Source organism: Falco biarmicus, chromosome 3 (assembly GCF_023638135.1).
Source record: "Falco biarmicus isolate bFalBia1 chromosome 3, bFalBia1.pri, whole genome shotgun sequence".
NCBI classification, from domain to species: domain Eukaryota; kingdom Metazoa; phylum Chordata; class Aves; order Falconiformes; family Falconidae; genus Falco; species Falco biarmicus.
The window spans coordinates 25,277,149-25,291,330 of NC_079290.1; the positions used below are offsets into that span (position 1 = coordinate 25,277,149).

The 14,182-nt window shown below is 38.0% G+C and overlaps 1 protein-coding gene across 1 annotated transcript in view; it reads left to right on the plus strand.

Moving 5' to 3' along the window:
* The window catches only part of RSPO2 (R-spondin 2), a 113,951-nt gene that overhangs the window by 56,867 nt on the left and 42,902 nt on the right, over positions 1-14,182 (plus strand). The window contains exons 2-3 of the mRNA XM_056333650.1: positions 3,548-3,736; positions 13,226-13,369. Coding sequence (XP_056189625.1) covers positions 3,548-3,736; positions 13,226-13,369 — 333 coding nt within the window. The remainder of the gene's footprint in view (positions 1-3,547; positions 3,737-13,225; positions 13,370-14,182) is intronic.

Below are 14,182 nucleotides of genomic sequence, written 5' to 3' on the forward strand. Positions count from 1 at the left end.
CTTCTTCCAAAGGTCATAAACTCTTCTGTTTTTCCTAAGCTCCAGCCAAAGCTCTCTGTTCAGCCAGTCCCAACTTCTCCCCTGCCAGTTCATCTTTTGGTACATGGGGACAGCCTACTCCTGTGCCTTTAAGACTACCTTCTTGAAGAACGTCCAGCTTTCCTGGACCCCTTGGCCTTTCAGAGCTCTCTCCCAAGGGGCTCTACCAAACAGTCAGCTAAACAACACAAAGTCTGTTCTCTGGATGTCCAAGGTAGCAGCTCTGCTGAACCCCCTCCTTACTTCTCCAAGAATTGAAAACTCTTATCATTTTATGATCACTATGCCCAAGATGACCTCCAACCACCATATGACCCCCAAATCCTTCTCTGTTCACAGACAGCAGGTCCAGCAGAGCATCTCCCCTGGCTGGCTCCCTGACCAGCTGTGTCAGGCAATTATCTTCCACACGTTCCAGGAACCTCCTAGACTGTTTCCTCTCTGCTGTGTTGTATTTCCATCAGACAGCTGAAGTCCTCCGTAAGATCAAGGGCTAACTATTGTGAGATTTCTCCCAGCTGCTTATAGAATATTTTGTCTGCCTCTTCATCCTGGTTGGGTAGTCTGTAACAAACTCATACTGTGGTATCTGCCTTGTTGGCCCTCCCCCTGATTCTTACCCATAAATGCTCAACCCTATCATCACCATCATCAAGCTTTAGACAAAACACTTTCTAATGTACAGGGCTACCCCACTGCACCCCATTCCTTGCCTGTTCCTTCTGAAGAGTTTATAGCCATCCATTGCAGCATGCCAGTTGTGAACAATCTCATTGTGTTTCTGTGATGGCAACTATGTCATAGTTTTCCTGCTGCACAATGGCTTCCAGCTCCTGTTTGTTGGCCATGCAGCATGCATTGGTGTAGATGCACTGCAGCTGGGCTGTTGATCCTACCACCTTTTTGTGGGGAGAAGCCCTAATTCCTATGTGACCATTCTCGGGGTCTTCCGAGGTTTCTAAACGCATCGATAACGCTTGCATTTTTGCTGCTGCATGGATCACCATCCCCTACCTCCACTGAGATGGCAGATCAAAGGACCTTGCCAGCACACCATCCCTCAAACACTGGTGTGCTGCTCTCAGATTTACCTCTAGTGAGCCTAGTTTTATCCCTTTCTCCCTTCAAATCTCATTAAAGCTCTTTCAATGAGCCCTGCTAATTCCTGTGCAAAGATCCTTTTCCTGCTTTGAGAGGTATACCCTGTCTGTTGCTAGCAGAACTGTTGTCCTGTAGCCATCAGCTATACCCTTATATATATATATCCTTTAGCTATATGCATATATATATATTTCCATATATACAGAAGCCTTTAGCTATATCCGTGTTGTTCAGCAATTGGCCTGGCTCTAAGTCATAATCATATACATGCTGTATATGAGATGCTGACTTCAGCTGATTCAAACTCCAGACCCCACTTTGAGTGGTGAATAAATTCAGGCATCTTGCATCATTACTTTTGCTTTGTTCCTGTTAGTTCTTTTGTTGTAGTACAGGCTTCTCTGAGGAGCCTTGAACAAGCTGGAGGTACAGATTTACTAAGAATGAGATGCAAGGAGACTAAAAGAGGATTCAGAAGTCTACAGGATTGCCCACCATGTGTTAAGCAACAACTGCTTTGGAGTACGTGGTCACTTATTATTTGATGTGGTTACAGATATGCAATCCCTGCCAACAGTGAGATGAGGGATGCATCCAGGCCTAGCTCATCATCTGTTTGTTTCTCTTCTTGTATGTCTTTGAAGATGGGGATTGTGAATAAGAATAGTTGCAGGATGAACTGTAGGAAAAATTATATCTGAGGTCTTGTGGGAAACAGGAGATGGGAATCAGTTTAGGGAGTATAAGGCGGTTGGTCTGGTAAGGTGTGTCATTGCAAAAAGGTTAACAGAGAGCCAAAGAATCGGACATATACCATAGAAGGTAAGGATGCTCTTCCCATCTCACCATGTGAGCCTGGTGCCGGAGGATGCCAGCACTCAGAAAGCGTCCCACTGACTGAGCTGTGCACACCAGATCACTGAGCTTCTCCTCCTGCCTGCCACCCACTAGGATTATTCTGACTGGAGTTTGGATGCTGTTGTGCTGAACTTGGTTTGGCATGGGGGGGGGAACGGGAGCAGAAAGGGAGTGGAAATGTGGTGTGCAGATGTGTGAAGGTGAGAGTAAAGCATATCAGCTACTAGTTCCAGAGGGTGGTGGGCTTTTCCTTTTTTCTTTTCCTGGCTCTGCTGGTAAAGCCATCCATTGAACAATCTCTATTATCCATCCATACGAGATGAAGGTACAAGAGTACTATGTTAGGGTGTGAATACTTTTAAATATTTTAAAATATAACAATTAAGCACAGTCTTTGTCCTTATGGCTAGCTGCTATCAGAATGGCCTCTATTAAAAACCTCTTGAGACCCCAAAGACTCTTTCCTTCTGTTGCATAATACTTTTTCTTTTGTTTCCAGTAAATCAGGTTTGAACTGGCAAATTTCTGTCAAGTCCTGTAGCCAATTTAATATTTAAACCAGACCTGTCAAGTTATGCTGGTTCCAGGAATGTCTTGAGCCATCCTCCCTCTGGTAACCTGCTGTGCTGACTCAGCCCTGAGAAGGAGTTGACAGCCCATGGGGACAGGGGAGTGTTCTGCAACTGCATGAAAGGCAGGTTAATAAAAGCTTATAAGGACAAACAGTGATGGAGCTAAGGTTTGTGTTGCAGTTATCACCCAAGTAATTTAAAAGAAAAAAGAGGGATATTTTCTTTCTCTATACCCCAGAGAATAGAATTGAAGGCACAGCAGTTGGTGAACTTAAAATATTAATGTGCACTAAAAGCCCTCCTTTGGTAATTGTTTTCAGTCCGTTTTGGGCAAAAACTTGTAAAAAAAGTCTCTTAGAACTTTGAACTGCGATTTTTTTTTTAAATAATTGTCTTGGCATTTGTATTAGAAAGACCAAGAAGAGACTGCAAGACAACAGCTGTTCTAGGACCCTGAGAGCTATGGGACAGCACACATTGCTAGTGCTGTACCTGTTCTGTGGAGAATTCTCTACTTTCAATATTACTGTCTCCAGAAGCCAGAATTTTCATTAGTGTGGTTGCTGGATTTCCATGGACATATCAGTCCACGTGCATATATCAGGGTGCTGATGTTCTTATATTTTGTTGCTGTTGTGTGCTTACATCCTCAGCTTCCAATTAGAATTCAGCACCTGGGTTTCATTTATGTTATACTGGTGAACTTTGTATAACTTGATCCCTGCTTGCCTGTACCTTTATTTTAAATGTGTGCAAATTCATTGAATTGCCCTACATACAATTAAAAACGTAGAGAATGCATTTCTTTTTATTTCCTTGCCAGAGTAGATGTATGAGAGTGAATGCACTTTCAGAACCTTCCCTTTATAACTATGTTATCATTCAGTAGAGAAGTAACACTTTAGAGGGGAGAGGACCTCCAGCCAAAATAATTTCCAAATCATCTGAAAAGTGTAATTTATCTTCTTATTTTGCAGCTAGCTATGGACCAAATCCAATTTGCAAAGGCTGTTTGTCCTGTTCAAAGGATAATGGGTGCATCAGATGCCAACACAAGTTATTCTTCTTCCTACGAAGAGAAGGAATGAGACAATACGGTGAATGCTTGCATTCCTGCCCATCGGGGTACTATGGACTCCGAACGCCAGATATGAACAGATGTTCAAGTGAGTTTTTTTTGCACCTTTACATTCACTTTTGTAGGAAGGCCATAATTCATGCTTGGTTTTTAAGATGATGTGTTGTGGAACATGGTGGTATTTTCACAGATGTCTCAAGGTCATCATAAGACGTCTTTGCTAAGGAACATCCCAGCTCATTCCAAGATATGTAACATTCAAGCAGATTGAATAGTTAATGCATTAACCCAGTTTTTAGTGTTGTTATTATTTTTATTGTTATTATTGCTTTAGTTAGAAGGGAAATTTAGCCAAGAACAATGATTTAAGAAGATACTCCAGTTTCACTAAACAAATTCCCACTATATGAAAATAAAAAGGATTTAGCATTAATTTAACAGTGCCTCGTGTAGGTACTAGTCAGTATATGCCCTAATATATGGGTGGGCTTCTTGTCATGCTTTTTGTTCCCACACAAATTTCAGGTGACCAGACACCTCACACCAGACATGCTTTAATATGTAAGTGTCGCTATTTTAATAAAACACATGTACTATTAAAAGCAAACAAACAACCTTTCACTTTTAGTACTGCATTTTATTTGGAAATTTACAACCTGCTAATGTGCAACAAGATTCCCTGTTTGCATGTTTGTGCCTAGAAGCACAACAGTTAAAATCAATGAGTGCTCTGATATCTCCACACATTATTTCACCACTGTCTGGCAGTTGCGCCGATTCATACTGATTTTTCCATATGCTCATATGTGGAGTATTACCCATATGGATTATTAATCATTGCAATTACCTCTAATTCGTATTTCTGGGATGGGGTGTGTGTGTCATGGTCTAACCAGAATTAGGTCACCGAACCTAAGAACCCAAAGTGAGAAATAGCTTTTCTTTGCTTCCTAGAATGATCAAGCGTCTGTGAATTGCACGGCACTCTGCCCCTAAGGGCTGTGGCATGTCACGGAGGCACACCACCTTGTGAGGGAGTGGGTGCTGGCCTTCACATCACACATAACCGTGAGACCTGTGTGAGGTCACTCCGCGGTGGTGTGAGCTGGAGGAGGAGCACTCACGGCCCCTGCTTGGATCTGTCCCAGCCCATGCAGTGACGTCCCGCCTCTTTCTGCCCATTCCCTGCGTGGGCTCCATGGATATGGTATTCTTCACGTTGTGTTCCCAACTGCTGTGCAATATTGCCAAGTGCCACCTAATCTATACCAGGTGGCTAGGTTTTGATGAAAAATTAAATGAGACCAGTGTATGGTTTATGTATCCATTCTGTAGCGTAATTTAAGGGTCTTGGCCTTAATTTTCATAACATGTTTGTGAATTCAGCAATGTGTTCACTTTAAACCTTTCAAAACTGGGCTGTAAAAACTTGCCTATGTAAAAATGTTTTTGAATATAGTTACAGCTTTGGGAAATAGGTGAATTTATCTATATCAGCCTGCACTATGCTTCTGAGATAGGAAAAGTAGTCTACTGTCAGTCCTTTACTTTCTTAAAAAGAAAAGAAGTTATTTGCAGAAGGTGGATGGTGAATTCAATATAGCTTTTTTTTTTTTTTTCTTCATTTTTACCATTTACAGAAAGCGACCTTTTTCCATGAATTACAGGATTGGTTTCAAGAAGCATAAATGCAACTAGTGTCCAACCCATATTGGCATGTGTTGAGTGCTGGATATTTAACTCGCCCTCATACCTTTGATAGTCTCCTCCTGTGACAATAATGATGCCGTTGCATTTACAGACCAGTCCTGGTTCCCCTCCAATGATTTTTGTATTGTATATTTTTATTTTAGTCTAACTGCCAACTGGTGTTATTTATAAATCACATCTTCATTTTTTTTCTTGGTTTGGTGATCTTGCATGGCACATACATTGCGTTGTGGATACACAGATATTTTGTGGATTGAAATTGAGTTAAAATCAACATTCTTTAAAAATTGAATAGGTTTCTTCCTACTTGATGTTAGATACTTTTAGGTACATTTAGTTACAGACTTAATTGCTCAGATAGTATTATTTCAGCTAAAAATAATAACAATTCTGGCTATGTTAAAATTCTTCTGGGAGTTACGGGGCTTGAATTACATAAGTTGAAATGATTTCTGCCCTATTAATGTCTTTATAGCCACAAAAGCTGTTTAACATTTTATTACTAGAACACTTGCCCATTTTTGTTAGAGAGAAGATATAGAACATATTTTTATGGAAAATGTTGACATTGTTTTAAAAGCCAAACATAGTGCCAAATGTAACACAATAAATACTGCAGCCAAGTACAGCAACCCTAAAATGATGGAAATTTTGAATTTCAAGACTAATTTTCTTTTTAACATGTAAGCAGTATGTGTCTTGAATTTGCTAAGTGGTTCTAGACTGTTTTTCTAGTAACAGTGAATCATGTAATTTGAGACTGTTTGTCTTTAGAAACCGATGTAGAGTTTCCTGCTGAAGATGACTTTCACCTTGAACACTGCAGTACGAGAATGCAGTACATTTGGATATGAAATTGGAAAGTGTTGAGTCTTCTGTAGAAGGATGCCCAAGAGAAGAGCTGCGCTTTTTTAGTTTTCCAAGAAATTTTAATAATTAATGACTTTGAACGGAACTGCTCCAACAAGAAATAATCTAATGAGAAAAAATACAAAATTGAATTAAAGGGTGAGATTAAATCTGTCACCTGGGTGGTTGCTTTAACATTGGTCTGATTAATGGATCAGCCTTTCTTCAACCTTTCAGCTTGGTCTGTATCCATAGTAACCTCTACAATTTTAGGGGGAGGCAGCACTCAGTTTAGAAATTACAGCTCCCTTCAGCTATGGTTGGCTACTCCATTTGTTTAAGTTCACCTTCTTACTCACAAAAGGGCCTGACATTGCTAAAATTGTAATTTCCCCTTCCATGGGCCTCCAGTGAAAACAAGATAAAGGGAAGCTTTTAAACAAATTAAGCATTTATTAAACACATGTAGCTAATTCACTGTATTAAGAAAGGTAATAATTTTTTTAGCTTTGTAAAAAAATAGGAAGACATTACTAATATAACGTCTTGACTATTTTTAATGCAGTATAGCAAAGCATATGACCTGAGACTCTAGTAGTCAGTAGATTTGGAACAGTCTGTCAGGAGGTTCAATTACCAAAGGGGCAACACTATTTGCTTTAAATAAAATAACTTTTCTGCCTTTTTAGAAATACTTTTCATTATTTCTGTGTTTGTTTTCTTCAAATATGGGTTTATCTTTTAAAAACAAGTGTAATATAGCATTTCGGATTTTGAAAATGAAGTTGGATGGCCAGAAATTGAGGTCTACTATAATTATTTTAAAGGCATTTTTTTTCCTTATCTCTTCCACTCTTTTCCTCCTTCAAATGGATTTAGGTTTTTTATTTTATTTGGATAATTTTTTCTTTTGGCTTTACTGTATATTTTGCAGTAAAAGTTTTGTTCCATCTGTCTGGCAGCAAAAATCATCACAGTGCTTTTAACTAAGATTTATTAAATCTGTAGTCAATTTAGATTTAATAAGGCAATTATATATTTGTAAAGTACTAATTGAAAACACTGTGGTTTGGCATTTATTTAAAAGGTCTCAACTAATAATGAATCAAGATTAGAACACACTGGAAATATATTGCTATGTTTATTAAGTGAATTTAATTTTAAAAATATCCTCACTGTAGTATTATATAATTAGGATGTTGTATTCCAGGCATTGTTCTCCATGAAATGGTAGACCTGTGGTAAACTTCAGGACCTGTTATGGCCAAATGACTGTGTGTATCACTCTCTAGCACTCATGTTCAGCCCCTGCCAAAGTTGTAGCTTAAAAATTTTTAATATAATGATGGTAATGATAATAATAAACCTGCAACTACCTAAGTCACCTCTGCTTAGGAGGTTAAATAGCTAGCTATTAGCTATTATAGATATTCTATATCGATATTATAGATATAGGTATTACCTTGTAGGCTAAAGCTCTTTCGCTTCTGATTTTCCTCCTCTCCTTGCTGTCTCCTCAGTGACTTTCCTGAAAATTTTAGTCTCTCTTCTCTTTCTGTTGGTTGTTCAGCTGAAACTCCATCCACTGTAAGAATTACTCACATCATAGCTTTCTTCAGCATCTTGCCTCTGTCTCCTGCTCTTGTTAGCTGTCACAGCCTTTGTCCATCATGTGCCCTTGTGTCCTCAATGTGAGTTATAAAATGTGTAGTTTGTCTGGATTTTTGAAGTCTCTCCCACCTCAGGCAATTCTAGAGAGGATTAGCACAGAAGGTGGTGCTGGTCAGTGACAGATTGGTGTGGAGCACCCATGGACGTGTCAGGATGGCAGCATGAAGTGAAATCTGTAGCACCAATGCTGTTTTACTGAGCAGCAGAGGGATGGGAGCAGGAGTTGGAAGGAGTGAGTGTCATGGGCATAGGGACAATCTGGGGATAGGTAACGTTACAAGATCCTGGGGTAGAAGAGGCAGAGATATCTGAGGCAAGAAGAGTAGGGAGCTGTGAGTCAGAGCTTGGTATGAAAGATCAAAGTATTAGGTACTTTGGACCAAGCAACAGTTGTCACTCCCCAGGATAACCAACCTCACAAGTTACAGGCTTGGAAGCTCCTCTGGCATGATGCCTCTATGGAAACATGAATTTGACCTTCAAAAGGAAAACACCAACTGTGGTGAATCATCATGTATTACTTTGACTTCTTAAACACACAGGAATCCCTCAAGGACCCAATTTCAGGGCAAAGACTACCAAGCCTTTCAATTTAGAAATGCCCTGTTTCCTTCCCCAGCGTCAGTCTGTAGCTTCTCTTTGCAAAATATGTTCATTTTCTCTCCACCTTGATGGTGTTCAATACAGGTCAGTACAGTTCTTTTTCTTACGCTGGTGGTTACTGGTTTCCACTCATGCAGATCCCTTCACATGTTCTCACTTTGCCATACTCAACTGCTCTTCACTGCTGTCTGTGCTTCATGCAGAGCAGAACTTGCTGTGAATCGTCATTATTAACATTACTAGGAGCTGACCGGCTGTCTTTTCCACTATGTGTACTACAGAATGTCTTTGTTAAGAAGGGAGTTATGGATGGATAGCTAATCACATTGATTATGTTTAGAAAGGGACAACGTGTCAATGGAAAATCTATAGAATATGGATCTTTCGTAAAGATGGCAAAAAAGGCCCATGTAAAATTTTCAAGATTATACATATCCATAAAAATATTTTACAAATTAGTAACTACTTTTTACAGTTGTGGTAGACAACTTTTGACCTTAAAATTAATCATGTTGCACTTAGTATGAGAAACTAATATAAAAAACCCTCTTCCTGTTAAGGTATGTTAAACTACGAACCACATGCATCTCAATATGAAGCACTTTATTTTTTATTTTGAGCTTCAAAGGCATTATATTTCCCTACAATTCAGCTTGTTCTGCAAAACCTTAGGAGCTGGTGATAAATTTACTAGAGAAGGATAGTAATTGATTTGGTAACATTATGCTCTGTGTAATTACAGTACAGAAAGAAGCTGTTTACAGGAACACATACTTTTTTTTTTTTTTTTTTTTAAACAATAACAGGCATATGCGCCTGACTCTGAATTTAATTCAATATCTGAATCTGTATTTTGAACCCTGGGCTTTTGATTCCTTCTCTAAAATGTGAGTCTGTCAATTCTTTAGTGGTTATTTTAAAAGAAGAATGAGTGGGAGTGGCTTATCATGACTGTCAGGAAGCCAAAGCAGGTCACAAAAGTCTTTTAATATCACTGTGGTTCATCTGCTTATAATGTTAGTCTAATTTAAGCATGATTTGTAATCCAGGCTTTCTCCTTCCGGAGTTCTTTAATGCACCATTTATGTAATTTTCTATAAATATTGTAGGTTTCATCCACATCAGTCAGATTTGGTTTTTTATGATATTCAGATAAATGGCAGAGGAACAATTGGGTCAATATAAATGAGATTATAAAGCCTAAATACAAATGCTTTATTGCTGGCTAGCTAAATGCATTTCTTACAGATCAGATCGGTTGCTCTAACCTTGAATGAAACATGGCTCAGAGCTATTCCTCTTTTGAAAAATCTGGTGTGTGTACAGAAACACTTCAGAAGAAAATTATTTCTGAAGTGCCATGGAGTGCTAGAGTTCACCAAAAATTAAAGGGGACTTTGACTCCTAAGTCCTGTACATAACTTACCTTTTGCCACTCTGTTTCAGTAAGCAAAATCAAAGATGTTTTAAATTTCTGTCTTTGGATTCTTTTCTGACATTAGCCTTTTTAAAGAGAGATATTTTGATACTTTTTCTTTTTCTGCTTTGTAGAATCAAAGAACATGGTCCTTCAGTTTGGTAGTTTTCCTGGCCATTGACTGAGGAGTGGCACAGTATTAGCTCATGGAGTTGTTTGTGTCTTGGGCATATTCTGTTACTGCTCTCAAGCATGGAGGCACTTTTACATACTGTAGTCCACCCTGTGCTCTATTTAAATGTCAGTCATTCAAGCTCTTACTCTCCTGTCAGCCTAAATTAAGAGATCGCACTCTAAATTAAGAGAAAGCCAATAGACTTTACATTGGAGAAGTCATATGTCTTGTGCCATATATCAACATTACAGAGCTGTCAAAGGGATACATTTTCGTTTTGCTTTGTTTTGTCTGAACATTGAAGATACTTGAGCAAAGCACTTGTGTCTAGTTTGAGGGCAGCTTAGCTACACCAGACAAAGACTTCTTTTCCACCCTTTCCCCTGGGAGGTGAAGTCTTGGAGCTGTGAATTTTTAACCACTTCTGTGACAGCCTGTGATTGAAAATAGACTTCTAGAAAGTTAGCTTTTCTGACTTCTAGAGTACTGCTTTTCTTTAGTTTTTCAGTTTAGTTTATTTCAATTTTATAAAAAGATCTGTGCAAGGCTTCACTGCAACTGCACTTTCATGATTTGAAACAGAGTGTATGGAGGATGTCAAAAAGGAGTTGTCACTCCCAGCTGATCTTCAACTACAGTGTGATCTCTATAACCTAGTTAAATTATCAGTATGATTAGCACCCAGTAACCCCAAGCATTGTTCTGAATATCAGTCTGGTAAATCAAAGTTTCAATTTCAGAATTCTTAAAGAATTCCTAACATTCAGTATTTTCCCCTGAATTGCATCTAATAAAGATTAAATAATAGACATTTCATGTTTGAAGTAATTCATCTTCATAGGAAAAAATTGAAAATAAACTGCCTTGGTGGAAATCTCCACCCAAGACCCCCCACTAATGCCTCCAGAATATATTTCTCATGACAATGACTCTACTATGAAACAAAAGAAAACTGGCATAAAAGAGAAAGCAAAAACTACAAATAGGATGGGAATTTTGAAGTATGATCAAGAAACTGAAAGAAGGTTGATTAATTCATTTAATGTTTAAATATGGGGTAATTACGTATGTACTGTTAGATAGTGATAGTTTTATGGAGGATATCCCCCGTGTAAGGTGAGGCAGGCTTTTGCCTGCTAAGCATGTTTATATGTTATCAAAAGGCAACTTGTACCGAAAGTTTTTCATTTAATCCCTCTTCCACCCCCAAAAATTAAAATGGAATAAAATTTAAACATGTTGCTTCCCAGCACGTTTTGAAAGCAATAGTTAAAACATTATTTCAAATATATACTTGCATCACTTGGATGTGAGGGAGAGTCACGTGATACTAATTTTTCTTTTAATGTTCTGTTCTGCAACCCATCATTGGACTATATGGTTTGGAAAAACCTTGATGTCTTTTTGAACTGTCTTGTGTGGGTGGACAAGAGGCAAATGGGTTTTTTTCTGAACATTTAAACCCACTGGATGTTTGATTCAAGCATTGCAATTAATAAAATACCTGAAGTCCACCTTGAATGTACCAAACCAGATTTGCAATTAACTATTGCGCTACATCTCCAGAGCAGCTCACCTTACTGCTTTGCCTTACAGACACATTAATCTGGGGAAGTGATTTTGCAGGGTCCTTGTCTAGGCATTGATCTCCTGTTCTTTGGAGATTGGTTCAACCCTCATGAAAAAGTAATTGTCATTCTTGGGAAGTTCCTGTAAACTAAATGTGGATAAGAAGCCCAACTTGTGCTGCTTGTATGAAGACAAGTGCTGGATACAGGGGTTGGTAGCATGCAGGTTCTGTGTGGCTGTGTCTAGAGCCTGCAGAGCTTACCTTTGGCAGTGCAAGACTTCAAACTGATGTTCACATTCCTTCTAACCAAAGAAAGGTGTACCAACATCGGATTTTTTTTTTTTCCCTTTTCATGCCATCCACCTAATTTATTTTCCAATGCCACAAGAAATCTGATCTAAAAAGCCTCATGTTTCATTAAGTGCTAAAAAAGAATAATTATCCACCACCACCCAGTTTAAGTGTTATGGTACAGCTGATTTTGGCCTGCTGAAATTCAAGAACAAATATTAAACTCTGGTTTATAAAGATTGGCTAAATTGGAAGTGTTGTTAGTGGGTATTTACCAATAGCCATTTTAGAAGTCCTTATGGCTTTTGATTTTTTTTCTTTAGAAAAAAATGAAGAATAAATAAATGACATAAGTGACCAAAAAAGATTAGTATATTGTTGCATGCCATGAATAACAAATGTTTCCTGCTGTGACTTCAGATAGCTGAAGACAGGATACAGCTAACGTAGTTTATATAAGTTACGTTAGCTGAAGTATTAGATTTTTAAAAATTAATTTTGAAATGTTCCTTACTGTTACAAATGTAATGACTTTTACTTTTTAACATTTGGAATATTTTTCCCTGGAGTTCATTTCCAAGTTGCCAAGTTTTAGTATGGAATAGGATGTTTCTGAAAGGTCTGCTTCTGAGTCTGTAATCTCTCGTGGACAATATTTCCCTTAAATATTCAGAGAAATTCAATATTTCAAAAGGCAATAGTATTATTTTTTTCTTGGCTATTGATTATAGCTTTATGTCTTTTAGTCATTTAATATTGGTTATTTTTTATGGATCAGAGAAATTGAGGCTTTTTGCATGGGAGCACACGCATATGTGTAGTTACAGACATCAAATATAATACATGAAAGCATTCATTCAGCTATTTATAGGGTAAACTCATGGGAAAATAATGTATCCTGCTTTCAATGACAAATAGTAAACTGAAGACAGTACCTATAATACATGCATACTTCCCAAAATAATTTCTTGATTCTAAGTTTCCTCAAAATTACTTAAACACAAAAATAATTTATATTGAACTTTTTCCTCCAAAAAGATGTAAATAACTCAAATGTCACTTAATGAGAAGTTTTATCTACAGTTTTGATTTAAAAAAAATAGGACTAAAAGGAGGTAGGGGGAAATGTCATAAATAATTACAGTTAACTGTAATTTCTCTTATACAGCAGATAGATTTCAGGATGACAGTATTCCTCATTATAGCATTTCTGTTTTATTGCTTTACAAGTCCTTTCCTTTGTAGTCTTACCCTAACTGTCTCATTGTCCCTTATGGTCCTTTTGATTCAGGATGCAGAATAGAAAACTGCGACTCCTGCTTTAGCAGAGACTTTTGTACCAAATGCAAAACTGGCTTTTACTCGCACAGAGGCCGCTGCTTCCGAGGATGCCCCCCTGGATTTGCGGCCTTGGAAGAGCTTATGGAATGTGTGGGTGAGTCTTCTAGTACAGCAATGCTGCTGAAGCATTCTTTTGCAGGTGGCTGGGTTCAAATATGGCTCTATTTTTAAGCTGATGCTTGGTGATTTCTATCAAGCAATATCCACTAATGAATTGTGTCTGGATTTCTTTACTATTACTACTACTACTACCACCAATAATAATAATAATAATAATAACAAGAATGTTTTCTTTCAAACTTTGAAATATTGCATTATTGGGAATGTTACCCTGTTCTGCATCAGAAAGGTCTGTCCTCTTAACTATAAGTCACCTTGTATGAGGATTTATAAATCAGAATTTGTCAGATTTCAGGAAGGCCAGTTTTTTCATTAGAACTTTAAGTCAGTGATGCATTTGTAGCATTCTTGCCCTCTTAAAACAACACTCTCATTTTGCCTTTTACCAAGCCCAGAACCCAGAGGCAGGGCAGACTGAGTTCCTGTAACATCCAGGCTTCAAATTCACTTTTAGTTTCTCTGCAACTCCCCCCTTTTCCACTAGGAAGTAACAAATAGAAATCACAAAATAAGTGGGGTTTAGTAGAAATTTACTTTATAACTCTAAGCCAGCATTGGCAGTTCTCACAATATTTCCTGAGTCTCACAATTTGGTGTTTTATCTTGAAGCCTGGTAATCGTGTCAGAACAGACTCTTTCTTTCAAGAATATTCTTTGCATTTCATTATGGAGAGGACCTGGAAATATGAACTTGCAAATCCAGGTGTCAACCAAATAATTAAAAAGAGGAAAAATGTAATCAATCTCATGATTTTAGGAGGATTTTTGAATACTTGGGACTGACCTG